This window comes from Medicago sativa, chromosome 1 (genome assembly GCF_051527215.1).
Source record: "Medicago sativa cultivar Bolivia chromosome 1, Bolivia_mono, whole genome shotgun sequence".
NCBI lineage: Eukaryota > Viridiplantae > Streptophyta > Magnoliopsida > Fabales > Fabaceae > Medicago > Medicago sativa.
In genome coordinates, this window is record NC_140749.1 from 11725123 (window position 1) to 11743292 (window position 18170).

Sequence of the window (18170 nt, forward strand, 5' to 3'; positions counted from 1 at the left end):
AATCCCAAATAAAATCAATATGTGATGAATTTGGCATGAAGGATTTTGTTTTAATTTAACTGTGCAGAGAGAACAAACAAGAGGTTTCAAGTGATGAAATTCTAGTGCTGGAAGTTCAAGAAAATGTGAAAGAGAAAGGAAAAAAAATATGGTGTAGACAGACCATGATAAAATCAATGTTCCTCTTTAATCTAACGGTAAACATCAACTTTCCCATGATGGGAAACAACTCCCCTTTCCCATGCTAAACCCCACAATTAACGTTTTGGCTCTTGTGGGAATGAGACTCTGGTAATTCAAGGTTCGGCAGGAAGGTAAATAAAGTCTAGTAACAAATCCTCTTACTTAGGAATCAAATTGGGGTTCTACTCTCCTCTTATATTTTCTTAGAAGACCTCACATCTTATGTTAAAATCTACACTTCTCATTTCGAAATAAAAGTGAACAGAGAAGCCATATTGTTGAAGAAGTGACTTCAACACACAAGATGGACGTGACTTGTGTTCTTTAAGACGTTTTAAAAATAAGCACTTCAAAAAATGTTTAACCAAATAAAATAAAGAGCTTATAAAAAAGTAAAAACAAATAAGGAAAATAGAGATTGCGAGGTAAAATAATTAACAAATAAAGTAAAGGAGATAAACGGTCAAGGTGAGAAAAACACAAGAAGGTGTGAAAAAAAATTCCATTTTTTTTTATCTAAAACCATGAAAAGAAAATTACATAAAAAAAAGTGAAAACCATGGTAAACCATTCAAACTTGACATAAAATAGTTGCATAGAGAGAGGTTCACATAATCACATGTCACCATGACAAAAATGGATTTCTTCAAATTTTGATTTTTTTTTTAATCTAAAACCATGCTAAACTAGGAAAAGAGGAAAAGAAAAATAAAATAAAAAAGTGAAAACCATGCTAAACCATTCAAACTTGTCATAAATAGCTGCATAGAGAGAGGTTCACATGTCACGATGACAAAAATGGATTTGAAACACAAACCTCAAAATAATTAATCCTTAATTAAACATAGCAGGGAACATATATAAACACCCTCATAATCCTATCAATTCTCAAGGCAGTCTTGGTTTCGGGCATAATATCCGAAAGAAAAGATGGGTTTCAAAAGCTCGTCTTTTCTTTGCTTGGCTCTCTTCCTTACAGTTTCTTCTTCCATTGATGCATTTGACATCCAAAAATTGCTGGATAGAACCCCCGAGTTTTCTGCCTTCAACAAATACCTCAACGAAACCAAGCTTGTTGGTCCAATCAACCGTCGTAATACCATCACTATCTTCGCCGTTGATAACGGCGCCATCTCTTCCATATCCGACAAAATGCCAGAAGCTATCAAGGCTATCATGGCCACCCACGTGCTCCTCGACTATTACGATCCAAAGAAGCTCAATGGAGCTATGCATAAGCGCGAACTCTTGACCACCCTTTACCAATCCTCAGGCATCGCCGTGGACCAGCAAGGGTACCTTAAGGTTAATCGCACTAGTGACGGTGATTTGGCCATTGGATCTGCTGTGAGTGGTGCTCCAATCGACGTTAAGCTACTGAAAGTTGTTTTCGCCCAACCCTACAACATCACCATAATCCAAGTCGCGAAACCTATCTTGTTCCCTGGACTTGAAACACAAACCACTGGTGCACCATCTAATGCAAGCGCTCCAGCAGCCGAAACAAATGTAGATGTTTCTCCGGTGTTTAAAGCACCGCCGGCAAAGGCAAAGAATGCAAGCGCTCCTGAGGCTGCTGAAGAGCCCATCACAGAAGTTTCAGATTCTCCTTCACCTTCTGATGAGCCCGGCGAATCTCCCGTTGAAGCCCCTGCAAGAAGCCCATCTTTGGCTCCTGGTCCAGGTGGTGATGAGGCTGCTGCCGATGCTGCACCTACTAGCAGCTCTTCAAGGATTGTTGTAGGTTTTGTTGGAGCAGTGATGTGCTTTGCTTCTCACTTGGTCGTTATGTAATGTAGAGTGATATATGCCAAAAGCATAATGTTCAAGAGTGTATACATTTTAATTATAATACATGAAGAGGAAGGTTTTTTGAAACATGAAGAGGAAGGTGGATCTTTCTACTGTAGATTTTAGAAAATAGATTACCACTTAATATACTATTTCATCCATTTTCCTTTTTCATTTCCTAAGGCTTTAATTTGTGACATGTTAGCCTAATTAAAGGGTTTTTTCCCAAATTAAAATCTTATACAACTTGTGTCCATTATATATATTATATATATATATATATATATATATATATATATATATATATATATATATAATCTTTCTATATACTATACGATCATCTTCTTTTTTGTGAAGGAAACAACTCAATTCATTTCATTATCAATCATGGACCAAATATAGGACAATACATCAATATAGAAATAAGATTTAGTATTACATGAGGCTACCTTTGCTATTTCATGGGACACCCCATTAACTTACTTTTGACTAAATTCAACATGAGATTTTTTAAATTGTTGTGAAACAACTGCTTGCATATACTATATAATTTTCTTGTACCATAATCATCATCACATTCACGTAAACATATATGATATGTTAGTTTATTTTGATTGAGGTCGCTTCAATATATTTCCTTTTCTATTTTTTTTTCAATGTCCTGTTCATATTAACTTACTACAAATAATAAAATTGAATTTCCCCCTATTATATATTTTCTCTACATGCAATTTTTTTAACTAAATTGTTACATTTAATTTTTTAAATATCGTAATGTATACTCAATTTCATTCCGTTGAAGCCACTTGCTTGCAAATTCTATTTGCAAGCACTATTGCACTATAGAAGGAAGGCGATGTTGTTGTAACACCCACAACGTGGCCCAGTAACAGTGGCGGAGCCAGGCCGGCCCCGGACTTAAGCGGGATGAGTCGGACCACCGGGCTGTTACAGGATGACCCCACGTTGATAGGAGGAACCAAATCACATCGGAATGAGAGGGATCCGGAGGCCGGGTAGGTATGGGACTACATGGTTGAAGGAAGGCTTATAAGAATTGTTAGGTACTACCCATATCAACAAGATGCATCTTCTTTTCGGGAGCTGAATCCATAGGAACTCCACAGTTAAGCGTGCTTGGCTTGGAGTAGTACTAGGATGGGTGACCTACAGGGAAGTTTCCCGGTAAGCATGTGAGTGAGGACAAAGCATGCTGAAAAGACTCGTGTTGGTTTGTGGGGTTAGTCGACAATCCTGTAAGCAGTCTGGGATGTTACAGTTGTATTAAGAATATTCACAAAAATCTAAAGACTAATGTTTTCATACACCACACTCAATCAAAACACACATCACACAAGCCTTGAATACTAAGTTACTCACACACTGTCTCCTTTTCATCCTTTCGTCTTCTTCCTCACACACTCAACCCATCTCATTTTCATCCTCTTCTTCTCCATAGTCTAACCATCACTTATATATATATATATATATATATATATATATATATATATATATATATATATATTAATTGTGGTGTATGTCCTTACAAATTACAGGAATATAAATAAAGTTTGGGCACAAAATACATTTCTTTTTTGATTTTAACTAGTCAATTTGATAGGAACGTAAATAAAGTCTGGACACTAAATGTCCCAACCATTAATTGTCATATGGACTTGTGCATTTTTATCGGTGGCCTGTAAATTCGCACCACAAGCCAGAACATTTGGCATAACCAATGTCTTTTTTATTTGTTCTAATGTTTTTTCAACCATCTCATTCACCATTGTTTGACCCTAAGGCAAGCAGTGGCAACCGTATTTGGTGGAATCTTTGGTAAAGATCATGCCTAAACAAATTTTGGCTGAACTTGTCATAAAAATTATGCTTGAACAATGTACGGTTGAACACGTGGTAAATGTTATGCATCAACACATTGTTATTGCTGTTGTGGAGACAAAAATATGATTGGTGAGTTCACCTTCATGGTCCCACTCATTGTTTAATTTGTTTTCATCTTGCAAATTTTGTCTTAGCCAATTAGATGTATGATATGTTGATGTCATAAGAACTTTGTTGATGTATGGATTCTTCAACTGATAAGATGATATTTATGATAACTTTCACTTGAGACAATTATCCACTTTTAGATCAAGAGAATATGTTGATAAAGAGACTCTCTTTCTCAGTTGTAGGTTCCTAGACGACTCCAAAGAACTGCTAATGTGGAAGGAGGAACTATTACATAAAAAGACAAAACAAACTAAATTAAAGGAAAGCTATAAGGGCGAACTCTTGACCACCCTTTACCAATCCTCATGCATCACCATATAACAACAAGGGTACCTTAAGTTTAATTGCACTAGTGACGATGATTTGGCCATTGGATCAGCTATGAGTGGTGCTCTAATCAACGTTAAGCTAGTGAAAGTTGTTTTCGCCCATCCCTACAACATCGCAATAATCCAAGTCGCGAAACCAATCTTGTTCCCTGGACTTGAAACACAGACCTCTAGTGCACCATCTGCGTCTAATGCAAGTGCTCTAGTAGCCGCAACGAATGTAATTGTTTCTTTGGTGTTTAAAGTGCCACTGACAAAGGCAAAGAATGCAAGCGCTCCTTCGGCTTCTGAAGAGCCCATCACAGGTGTTTCAGATTCTCCTTCACCTTCTGATGTGCCCAACTAATCTCTCCTTGAACCCCCCTGCAACAAGCCCATCTTTGGCTTCTGATCTAGGGGGTGATGAGGCTGCTGCCGATGCTGCACCTACTATTAGCTCTTCAAGAATTGTTGGAGCAGTGATGTGCTTCACTTCTCTCTTGGGCGTTATGTAATGTAGAGTGATATATGCAGAAAACATAATGTTTAAGAGTGTATACATTCTAATTATAATACCTGAAGATGAAGGTTTTTTGAAACATGAAGAGGAAGGTGGATCTTTCTACTGTAAACTTTAGAAAATAGTTTACCACTTAATATACTATTTTATCCATTTTCCTTTTCCTTGCCTTTGGCTTTAATTTGTGACACGTTAGCCTAATGAAGGGCTTTTTTCTCCCAAATTAAATTTTATACAACTTGTGTTCATTATATAAATATTGCATTTTAAATTATTATTATTTTTTGACGAACTTTGACTATCAAATTTAATATTATTTTTTTACAAATAAAATTTAATAGTCTTAAACCATATGCATTGAATTATTGATATATATATATATATATATATATATATATATATATATTAAATTTGATATACCATATGATCTTCTTTTTTGTGAAGGAAACAAATCAGCTCACTTCATTATGAATCATGGACCAAATATAGGACCATACAACAATATAGAGATGAGATTTAGTATTACACGCAGCTACCTTTGCTAATTCATGAGACACCCCATTAATTTATTTTTGACTAAATTCGACATGAGAGTTTTGAAATTATTGTGAAACAGCTGCTTACAGGTATATACTATAATAGTCGGAGTACCAGTGCAACACACGGGGCGAGTCTGTCTTGCTTAATTATATTAATTAATGCTAATATGAGAACCAATGTTAAATACTTATAATATTCTTTTGTAAATCCGATAGAAATAAAATAAAAAAGATACACCAAAATGACAATAGTCACTAATAATATTCTCCCATACCTATGCTAGGGTGGGAGGACGAGTTGTTAGATGAGTGTAGGGTTTTACTGCTGACAGTTCATTTGCAGGATTCTATTTCAGATGCTTGGCAATGGCATCTGGACCCTATAGGAGGTTACTCTGTTCGTGGCGTTTATGAGTTACTGACATCTAATGAGCATGTTCACGTCCCTCCCAGCATGGATTTAATTTGGCATAAGAAGGTTCCCTTGAAGGTCTCTGTTTTTGCTTGGTGAATGTTTCGTGATAGATTACCAACGAAGACAAATTTGGCGACTCGTGGTGTCATTTCTCTAGAGGCTAGCTATTGTGTGGCGGGTTGTGGCCATCTAGAAGACGCACAACATGTGTTTCTTTTGTAGTGTCCTCTTTTCGCTTCCCTTTGACTGATGGTGCAAGCGTGGATCGGGTTTGATGGTGTTGACACTTAGGCTATTCATGATCACTTCCATTAGTTTATTTATTACACAGGTGGTATGAAAGCGCAACGTAATTTTCTTCATCTCATATGCCTTTTATGCTCCTCGATTTTGTGGAATGAAAGAAATAATCGGTTGTTTAAAAATCAGGAATGTACTAGTTATCAGCTACTAGAAAAAGTTAAGTATTATTCTTTGTGGTGGCTGAAAGCAAAGCAGGTAACTTTTGTTTTCGGTACCCAAATGTGGTGGTCGAATCCCCTAACATGTTTGGGTATTGGCTAGCACTGTTCTCTTGTTACTCTATGGACAACTTGTATTTTTAGTAGTCTTTTTGGCACACCTTGTGCAGAAGGGATTAGTGTGGTTTTGTTAATATAATTCATTTTGCCTTGTTAAAAAAAATTATTCTCCCATACCCTCACAATATTATGATAGCCATCATACTATTTTCATATACATAACAGAACCCTTAAACTTAAGATTTGGACCTAACTTATAACAAATCAAGCCAAGCAATCATAATATTTTGTTCTTAAATATTCGATCAAAAAGCCATATTTCTTGATAGTAAAAATATGCAACAATACGACAATAGTAAACACTAATAATATTCTCTCATACCCTTGCAACAAAAAGATTTACATAAGTTTTTTGTTTTTTTTTTGAAAGAAAAAAAAAGATTTACATAAGTTAAAAACATGATAGTAATCGATATAGCAAACATAAAAGTTTCAACATCCCAGAACTGGTACACTAATGAACAAATTAGCAGAAGCTTTAATTGTCTTATTTACATATCTTCAAGCTTCTGCAATATTCAAGCACCAAGATATCTTTAAAATCAAACTAAATTTACAGTTGAAGTCACTTTTGTTTGATGTCGTTTCATAATTCTAAATTTCTGTTTCAGCATTTATAAACAATAAGCACTTCAAAAAAACTAAAAAATTTACTGTTCAATCATTACCTCTCACTCAAGATTGTTACCTTCTCAAATTCATTATGTCATCAAATCATAAAAGAGGGGTTAAGTGCATGAGCAAAAGCAAAATGCAGCAATCATGCTTACTAAATGCTGATTGTACAATGACTGCTTATAGATATGATAATAACTTCACTCACTTCTCTAAAATAAAAAAGTTCAGTCACTTGAAGAGCTGAACACACAAAAATAAATACCAAATCTTACACCACTCTCACCAACATTCCTACTAGTTTGATATTATTTGTGACTCCTATCAAATTTTACCTCATTATACGATAAAAGATTCAACTCCATGGTGAAGGGACCAAGTTAGAGGCGAAGTTTACTTACATGTGTTTTTCATTCTCCTCGCAGTGTCAATCTTCCCATAGCAGATATATGTAGCATAAAAATGTATTATTTTAAAACCTATATTTAATTGCTAACTTGACTATGATTCTAGCATAGTTAGTACATAAGCAATAATTACAGGACAACCTATACTATGGTTCTCAGACCATGGTAGACTCTGTTTGGTAAGACCAAAAAGGTAGCTTATAAGTTCGTCTGACAAAAAAACCCTCTTTGATAACGGTTTTTTCATCATGAGCTTATAACTTATTTTTCATACGTTATTTCAAGTAGCGTTTGAGCTTATATCTTATAGTTTATCATTATTTCTTCCAAGTTTACCCTTATTATATTATTTAAAATCCATTTTTACCCTTCATAATTGATTATAATTTAAAATAAAATAGGTATGTTTTAAATGCTGGCAAAATGAAAGTTCAATATTTTTGATTGAATCAAATTTTTTTGTAACATTTAATTTTATATATTTTCGAAGAGCATTTTTTTTTGTGGTGGCCGAAATTTGAACCACAGACCCTGCATATATAATGCATTGTCCTTACCAGTTGAGTCACAACTACTCTTCATACCATAGGCATGTTTTATACCACTGTCATGTTTATTTATTTTACGTCTTGAGTCTATATTTATAGTCACGTTGATTTTATTTTATTTTTTTTGTTATGTTTGAATCTTTCACTCTTTGTATTTTATCGTTATGTTTAATCATTTTATAAAGTATATTGAAATATAAAATAATAGCTATATTAAATAATATATAAAAGATATATTAAGTTAATCATTTTAAATTACTAAATTTTAAATACTTGATGGATATTATTTTAATTATGAATTAAAATTGTCCTTTTGTGTCATTTTACATTTATCAATTAGTTGAACCACTAATTTTACCAAACAGTTCAATTAGCTTATCAGCTATAAGTCATCATTCATCAGCCATCAGCTATTATAAGCTATCAGCTATCCGTTAATTTCACCAAAATGAGTGGTAATAAGCTTTTTATAAATAAAAAAAATGAAAAACCCACCAACAAAACAACAAGAGTTTAACGGTGAAGTAAAAACATGAGAGTCAAAATTTTCAAAATCCAACAAAAAAGTTATTGAAAAAACCAATTTCTTAAGAGCCCCATGAAATTAAGATATAAATATAAACTTACATGCAATATTAACCTGCATCATTATTAGCAATGAAGTGGCTACTCTCATATTTAACTTCAGCCATGATATAGACTCTTACGGTGGATCCTGAAAATCAAATAAAGTTTTATTGAATCAAATAAAAACAATTTCTGCTCTTCTCCCAGCACATTTTGTTCGCGCCCAGCATAATTTTCAGTTATACCCTTGTGTGAGTTAAGTCAAGCAGCGTGACTTAACTCACGCATCTTATAAGTTATGCGTGACATAAGTCACGCAACACTGACCCGTGCGCGAGTTAACTGACGCAGGTTGACCGGTGGTCTGAGCTCAAGAACACACGTTTTTTGGACTGTGGTCAATGCATTTTAATGGTTTTTACACTTTTTTTTAGTTTTTCACGTTTTTTGACCTCATTAAAGTGTTATGTTACCTTAAACCACCTATAAATACCCCTCCATAATTCCCTATTTCCTCACGCCATATCACTTTCTCTCCATCCTCACTCTCTCCCTCTATTTCTCTTCCTTTTTTTTTTTTTCAATAGTCTCCTTGGGGGCAAAAGTGAGCAGACTTCTTGGGGCAAAATAGTGACTAGCTCGCTTGGGAAAAAGAGATCAACATTTGAGGTAAAATTATATTTGCTTCTTTTTACCAAAAACTTTTTGTCGTGGGTAAAAAGAATCTTCTTGGGTATAAAAAGAAACAGATTTAAATTTACCTCAAGTTGATGATGCCTTTTCCCCCAAGATGGTTGGTCACTATTTTACCCCAAGAAGACTGCTCAATTTTTTCCCCCAGAGGGTAAAAAGAAAATAAGTAGATTATTTAGTGAATTCGAATAAATGTATTAATTATTGTATGAATTCTATTAATAAAATGATATGTTGTTATATGTATTAATTTTGTTCATTTCTTTTTATATATATTTGCTTTTATTTTCTGATTTTTTATTTAATTAATAAATCCGAATAAATATTAATTTAGTTAATTTCTTTTTATTTATATTTGTATTTACTTAATGAATAAATTCGAATAAATATTTATTTTAAGTGCATAAATAAATTAGAATAAAGCAAATAAATAATTTAGAATAACGTAAATAACTTAATTTGAATAAAGTAAATAAATAAATTAGAAAATAATTAAATTAGAATAAAGTAAACAAATAATTTAGAAAATAAATAAATTAGAATAAAGTGAACAAATAAATTAGAATAAAGTAAATAAAATAATTTGAATATAGTAAATAAATTTAAAAAAAAAGTGAGTTAAGTCACTCTGCGTGACTTAACTCACGCTGCATGACTTAACTTGCACAAATTTTTACACTTGCATTAGTTAACTTTAGTAAGGGTAGTTTAGGTATTTCAGTTGGGCGCGAGCAAAATGTGCATGGATAAAAGTAGAAATCAATAAAAACATTATGCAATACATCAAACTATCTTACCACATGTGCAAAAGTTAATGTGATTGAAGTAACTCGTTTAATGATTCTGCTACCTAAAGACAAATTTGCTGGTTTAATTTTGTCGGGCCTTGGACTTTTTGTTCATTTCTGAATTTAAGGCCCGATTTTGCTAGTTATCATAATTTATTTTTCAATTTAATGCTGGTTTAATTTTGTCGGGCCTTGGACTTTTTGTTCATTTCTGAATTTAAGGCCCGATTTTGCTAGTTATCATAATTTATTTTTCAATTTAAATTTGATGATACATGAAATTATTCAATGCTTGAATGCTCAATTTGGAAAAATTATACTATTTATTTTTGTATGATGTGGCAACATTAGCTTAAGAGCTTGACACCTAATTGAAAGTGAATAAAACATGTTTTCAATATGTATAAAATTAAGATTAAGATTAAGATAAGATTAACGGTGCGTTTGTTACGCGAGAAGTTGGAATGAGAGAGGCAGCTACGAGAGAGAATGCAAAGAAAATGGTTATTGTTAACGTTTGGCATATCAAAGAAGTATCGAAGAGAGAATAAACATGATTGGGTCCCACACGTTTTTTTTCTTCTCTCCAAGGTAGCAAAGAAAGTGGAGAGAGCACCCTTTAATTTTCGATTTTTCAATATTGCCCTTTTGTTTCATATGTTTCACACACATTGTTATGTAGTTTTTTTTTTTTTGAAGGAATAAATTCATAGCATTTCATTAGATAAAATATGCCAAATACATGTAGGTACATCATCAATAATATGGGGGCTAGGATTAGACAGGGCTGCCTGAGCTAACTCGTGAGCTACCCTATTTGCTTGCCTCCTGTTGAACTCAACATGAGAGTTCTGAAATCTATCCTCTAGCAGCTGTTTACAAGCATTAATAATACACCCAAATTCACTACTATCATCTAAACTAAAATTGACACAATCAACAACTTTTTTACAATCAAGAACAAAATCGACATTATCAAATTGTTGATTAGAGATCCAATCCAAGGCTGTATGCAAACCAACCGCCTCTCCCACCTCTACATCACAAAGAGGGGCAAACCATTCTGTTTTTGCAAGGACAAATGCACCATCATCATCTCTAAGGCACATACCCAATCCAACCCTGTTAAGAGAAGTGGAAAAGGATGCATCAATGTTGCATTTATACCTGCCAGGTGTCGGCTTCCTCCAACGATCTTCTTCTAGACTTGTGTTGCGCACCTGTTGGGTAGTATTTTGGTTGTTGTTGCGAGCTCTAATGTCTTGGGCTGCTCTCCATTCTTCTAATAAGTGATTTGCACGTTGAAGCACCTGCGCATTAGTTTCATTTTGCTGCTGCCAAAGTTTCATGTTCCGGCTCTTCCAAAGACTCCACATAATCGTGGCCATAAGTTCACACTGCCCTGGGGAAAAATTCTGCAAAAAAGTAAATATGAGAGCATGAATATTATAGTCTTGCCGGAGTACCCTGTTAATTGTGTCCCATAAATTCGCATCCCTCCATACTTGAACAGCTTTAGGACACTCAATAAGAATATGAATGCTGTCCTCATAATTATTACTACATTGAACACAGTCAAGTGGACAAGGAACACCTCTACTACTTAGGCGAGCCCGTGTCGGAAAGCAACCACGACACACACGCCAAAGAAAATTCTTGATTTTAGGAGGCACTTTTAATTTCCAAATAAGATTCCATCGGCCATGAACATGCATATGAGAGTTATCAGCAATTTCAGACACACAAATTTTATATGCACTTTTAACAGAATATTTACCACTTTTTTCCCCCTTCCAAATCATTTTATCTTCTGTAACAAGTGGCTGAAGCGGTGTGTTAAGGATAGCTTGGGCAGTGGCCGCATCAAACAAGCTACAAATAAGGGGCGCTTTCCACACCTTCAAATCTTGATCAATAAACTCATTTAAATTTACCTGCATCAAAGGCTCAAAAGTTGGATTAGTTGTGGATAAAGACAAGCCATCCTTAAGCCAAGGGGCGCCTAAAAATGGTATGTTAACACCAGAGCCTATTCTCCACCGCGCACCTTGTTTCACCACTATTTTAGCACTAAAAATACTTCTCCAAACATAGCTTGGATTATGCCCAATTTTAGACCCAATGAAGTCGGAATTAGGAAAATATCTAGCCTTAAATAAACGGGAAACAAGACTAGACGGATCAGTTTGGAATCTCCAACCCTGTTTACCTAACATAGCCACATTAAAGGATGTCAAATCCTTAAACCCCATACCACCAAAACTCTTGTGAACCGACAACCTTTCCCACGACATCCAGTGTAGTCCTCTACGCATATTACCACCATTACCCCACCAAAAAGCATTTATCATTTTTTCAATTGCATCGACTAATTTATTTGGCAGTAAAAAGACACTCATAATATAAGATGGAATAGATTGTAATACCGATTTGATCATAACCTCTCTGCCGGCTTTTGATAGACACTTGCTACTCCAGCTATTAATTTTGTGCCAAATACGGTCTTTAATGAAACCGAAGGTTGCCTCCTTACTTCTACCCACCATGGATGGAAGACCAAGATACTTGCCTGTTCCCATCACTGCTCTGACACCTAAAATGTTTGTAATAGTATCCTTCAAGGGCGTTGAAACAACACTGCTAAAGAAAACTTCAGATTTTGGAAGACTAATAGCCTGTCCCGAAGCTAGCTCGTAAGTATGAAGAATATTCTTCATAGCCTGCGCTTCTTTCTCATCTGCCCTGAAAAATAAAAAACAATCATCTGCAAACAAAAGGTGAGAGATATTAGGTGCATTAGTACAAATAGATATGCCATGAAGATCTCCGCAACGTTCAGCTTTACGGATGAGAGCGGATAGACCCTCCGCACACAAGATAAATAAATAGGGCGACAACGGGTCTCCTTGTCGTAGCCCCCTGCCTGGTATGATCGGACCAACCATCTCATTGTTAACAATGACAGAATAATCAACAGTTTCAACGCACATCATAATGCATTGGACCCATTGCCTATCAAATCCCATTTGAATCATCACTTCCTTAAGGTAAAGCCAATCAATTCTGTCATAGGCCTTGCAAATGTCTAATTTTAGTGCAACATTTTTATCCCTTACTTTCTTACTTACTTTCATGTGATGCACCACTTCAATAGCAATCATGGCATTATCAAGAATAGACCGCTCTGGGACAAAAGCTGACTGATTTTCAGAAATGCATTTATGCAGAATTTTTTTAAGTCTATTTGCAAGAACCTTTGCCACTAATTTATATAAAACATTGCATAAAGCGATCGGTCTCCAGTCTTTCATAGATTTCTGTTCATTACCTTTGGGGATCAAAGCAATATTTGTAGAGTTAAGTGATGGCGGAAATTGATTATTGTTAAGCCACGCACAACATTCCTGAAAAATATCAGCATTACAAACAGACCAAAAATGTTGAAAAAACCCCGGATTGAAACCATCCGGGCCAGGGCACTTATCTGGGTGCATAGAAAACATAGCATCCTTGAACTCATGGGCCTGAAAAGGGGCTGTTAGCATCATATTATCATCAGCAGAAACAACTCTTTCAATAATGTCTACAACCGGCGCACGTATGCTATTATTTTCCAAAAATAAAGTTTCAAAATACCCTTTTGCAACCTGTCTCATGCCCTGTTCATCTGAGATTCGGACACCCACATCATTTTCCAAAAAATTAATACGGTTTACCTTTTTTCTAGACGTGGCTGAAGCATGAAAAAATTTAGTATTGAGGTCACCATCACGGTACCAATGAGTCTTCGCTCGCTGCCTCCAATACTTATCCTCTTGAATCATCAGGTGCGTCATACGCTTTCGCAAGTTTGTCAAAGTGTTTGGATCAGCCGCTGCCCCTTGACCACGACAACGATTCAATTCACGTCGACAATCATCAAGTTCTTGTTTGATGCCATTTCGGTTTGCCTTATTCCAAGAGTTCAGGTCATTTGCGCAAACTGCAAGCTTATCAGTAACCTGCAAACCTGCACTAGAAGACCAACTGTCAGAAACAATATCATAAATTCCTTGTTCCACACACCAAGAATTTTCAAACTTGAAAGACTGCCTAGGAACCCAAATACGTTGGGACTCCTCCTTCTTTAAAAGAAGAGGATAATGGTCTGAAGCCGGTGCCACTAAATTCTCAACTATAACATTAGGAAACATGCGAAACCAATCTGCATTAGCAAGAGCTCTATCTAGCTTGACCTCAACAGCTCTAGGTGTGCCTAAACTCTTAAACCAAGTATACGGATAACCCTTCATGAAAACTTCAGTTAATCCCGCATCGGAAACCGCTTGCCTAAAACCATTTATAAGCCATCTAGGACGAATAGCACCTCCCCTTTTTTCACGGACATCAAGAATATCATTAAAGTCACCTAAAATACACCAAGGAAGAGAGGTATTATTCGCAAGATTTCTCAAGAAATCCCATGAAGCACGCCTTCTTCTCCCTTCGGGGAAACCATAATAACCAGTGAATTGCCATTTTCCTTTATTCAAATCATTAACCTCTACATTGATGTGATTAGCAGAATAATTAAGTACTGTACAGACAAAAGAATTACGCCAAAATAAAGCTAAGCCACCACTTCGACCATTACTACTAACAGAAAAACAATTATCAAAACCAAGCAAGTAACGAAAAACATCTGTTTTATTCGAGTGGACTAACGTCTCACTTAAGAAAAGGGCGTCCGGCTTATAGTAGCGGACTAAATATTTTAATTTAGGAACTACGCTCTGGTTCCCCAAACCACGGCAGTTCCAAGCTATGATACTCATTGCTCTCGGCGGGCCTGGTGTTCAGGTCCCGCCGTTATTACATCATTTTCAAACAAAGGATTCTCCCTAACAGACATATCATCACTACTATCATTATTCATCACTAATTCTGCATCCTGACTAACATCTACAGGAGCAATACTCATGGTTATATCAACAATAGAACCAACATCAGAATTTTTTACACTACGTTTCCGCTTTCGGAGTTCAGGTCCAGCTTCTTCCTCATCAGTTGGTGCAGCCTCCAAACAAAGGACAGCAGGCCGCACCCCATTATCAGCTAGCAAGGTCAAATCTTTCCCACCAGTTTTAGTAGAACCTGCGCAAACAGCAAGAGAAAAATTGGCAGCAGACATGTCACTTTTTATTGAATCAATCTCTTTGTGCACAGCAGTGATTCTCCCACCTAAAGTCACCATAGCAGAGGCAGCAACAGTTGGTGTTTGTGGCTGCACATTCTCAGGAACATTAGCCGGTTCATCTGTCTTATTGCAGACACCACTGGACTCTCCTTTGACAATGTCCCGCAACCATTTATTAGAGGCTGCAGTACCCATCTTACGAGCAACCGGTTTCAGACTTGCGCTCCATGTTCTTGTACCATCATCATGTTCCTGATCATACAACATCTCACAAGCACGGTCAGTGTGACCGAGAATTCCACAAGCATAACAAAAATTACCGAGCCTTTCATATTTAAAAAGGATCTGAATCCATTCACCACCAGCAGTACGAACCTTCCACTCTTGTTTCAAAGGTTGTGTGACATTGATGCGCACCTTCAGCTTCATAAACATACTGTGAACTGAATTTTTACTGTCATATTCCACTAGTTCTCTGAGATACTTACCAATAGCTTCACCTACCTTTAGTTGTATAAACCCATAAGGCAGATTATGCACTTGCACCCAAATGTTCATAAAATCAAGGCACACGTTCTTAGGAACCATACCCGGAGAAATTCTCTCGATGACCAGGTTGCAATTGTCATAAATCCAAGGTCCATCATTTAACACATTCTCAGCATCATTTTTATGGTTGAATTGGAACAGATACCTGTTTTCAGTGGTAGGGATGACGTCAACTCCCTTCACCGGCCGCCAAGCTGTACTCAGTCGTTGCTTAAAGTAAGCCAGTCGTACCTCCTTATCAGACAGCACACGGCCAATCAAGCAATGGTCAAGGATGATCGAAGTTTGGACAGAGGCATCGAGGTTCAGTGTCATGCCTTCATCATCTAAAGTGAGGCCATCTAGGTTAATGTCCATGGTGATAATGAGGGAGAGGAGAATAAAAACGACTAGTGTTAGGCTTTTTGTGAAGGAATTAATTGTGGGGAAAGATGAAAACATGTATTGTCGGGTTACTATTATAGGAGGAAAGATTTGTGAAAAACACCAAGGCACTACTGGCCATATATACTGATTAAACATCATCTAGGTTAAGGAAACCCTTACATAACAGAACCCTTAAACTTAAGATTTGGACCTAACTTATAACAAATCAAGCCAAGCAATCATAATATTTTGTTCTTAAATATTCGATCAAAAAGCCATATTTCTTGATAGTAAAAATATGCAACAATACGACAATAGTAAACACTAATAATATTCTCTCATACCCTTGCAACAAAAAGATTTACATAAGTTTTTTGTTTTTTTTTTGAAAGAAAAAAAAAGATTTACATAAGTTAAAAACATGATAGTAATCGATATAGCAAACATAAAAGTTTCAACATCCCAGAACTGGTACACTAATGAACAAATTAGCAGAAGCTTTAATTGTCTTATTTACATATCTTCAAGCTTCTGCAATATTCAAGCACCAAGATATCTTTAAAATCAAACTAAATTTACAGTTGAAGTCACTTTTGTTTGATGTCGTTTCATAATTCTAAATTTCTGTTTCAGCATTTATAAACAATAAGCACTTCAAAAAAACTAAAAAATTTACTGTTCAATCATTACCTCTCACTCAAGATTGTTACCTTCTCAAATTCATTATGTCATCAAATCATAAAAGAGGGGTTAAGTGCATGAGCAAAAGCAAAATGCAGCAATCATGCTTACTAAATGCTGATTGTACAATGACTGCTTATAGATATGATAATAACTTCACTCACTTCTCTAAAATAAAAAAGTTCAGTCACTTGAAGAGCTGAACACACAAAAATAAATACCAAATCTTACACCACTCTCACCAACATTCCTACTAGTTTGATATTATTTGTGACTCCTATCAAATTTTACCTCATTATACGATAAAAGATTCAACTCCATGGTGAAGGGACCAAGTTAGAGGCGAAGTTTACTTACATGTGTTTTTCATTCTCCTCGCAGTGTCAATCTTCCCATAGCAGATATATGTAGCATAAAAATGTATTATTTTAAAACCTATATTTAATTGCTAACTTGACTATGATTCTAGCATAGTTAGTACATAAGCAATAATTACAGGACAACCTATACTATGGTTCTCAGACCATGGTAGACTCTGTTTGGTAAGACCAAAAAGGTAGCTTATAAGTTCGTCTGACAAAAAAACCCTCTTTGATAACGGTTTTTTCATCATGAGCTTATAACTTATTTTTCATACGTTATTTCAAGTAGCGTTTGAGCTTATATCTTATAGTTTATCATTATTTCTTCCAAGTTTACCCTTATTATATTATTTAAAATCCATTTTTACCCTTCATAATTGATTATAATTTAAAATAAAATAGGTATGTTTTAAATGCTGGCAAAATGAAAGTTCAATATTTTTGATTGAATCAAATTTTTTTGTAACATTTAATTTTATATATTTTCGAAGAGCATTTTTTTTTGTGGTGGCCGAAATTTGAACCACAGACCCTGCATATATAATGCATTGTCCTTACCAGTTGAGTCACAACTACTCTTCATACCATAGGCATGTTTTATACCACTGTCATGTTTATTTATTTTACGTCTTGAGTCTATATTTATAGTCACGTTGATTTTATTTTATTTTTTTTGTTATGTTTGAATCTTTCACTCTTTGTATTTTATCGTTATGTTTAATCATTTTATAAAGTATATTGAAATATAAAATAATAGCTATATTAAATAATATATAAAAGATATATTAAGTTAATCATTTTAAATTACTAAATTTTAAATACTTGATGGATATTATTTTAATTATGAATTAAAATTGTCCTTTTGTGTCATTTTACATTTATCAATTAGTTGAACCACTAATTTTACCAAACAGTTCAATTAGCTTATCAGCTATAAGTCATCATTCATCAGCCATCAGCTATTATAAGCTATCAGCTATCCGTTAATTTCACCAAAATGAGTGGTAATAAGCTTTTTATAAATAAAAAAAATGAAAAACCCACCAACAAAACAACAAGAGTTTAACG

The 18170-nt window shown here is 35.0% G+C and overlaps 1 protein-coding gene and 1 pseudogene across 1 annotated transcript; both read left to right on the forward strand.

The window, feature by feature from the left end:
• Positions 1–1070: 1070 nt before the first annotated feature.
• On the forward strand, positions 1071–2061 carry LOC146952673 (fasciclin-like arabinogalactan protein 14). Its single transcript, XM_085704512.1, has one exon. It carries the CDS (start codon positions 1114–1116, stop codon positions 1975–1977), a length of 864 nt encoding a protein of 287 aa, XP_085560638.1. The 5' UTR covers positions 1071–1113; the 3' UTR covers positions 1978–2061.
• A 2136-nt stretch (positions 2062–4197) lies between these two features.
• LOC146952674 (uncharacterized) lies at positions 4198–4927 on the forward strand (annotated as a pseudogene).
• Positions 4928–18170: the final 13243 nt, after the last annotated feature.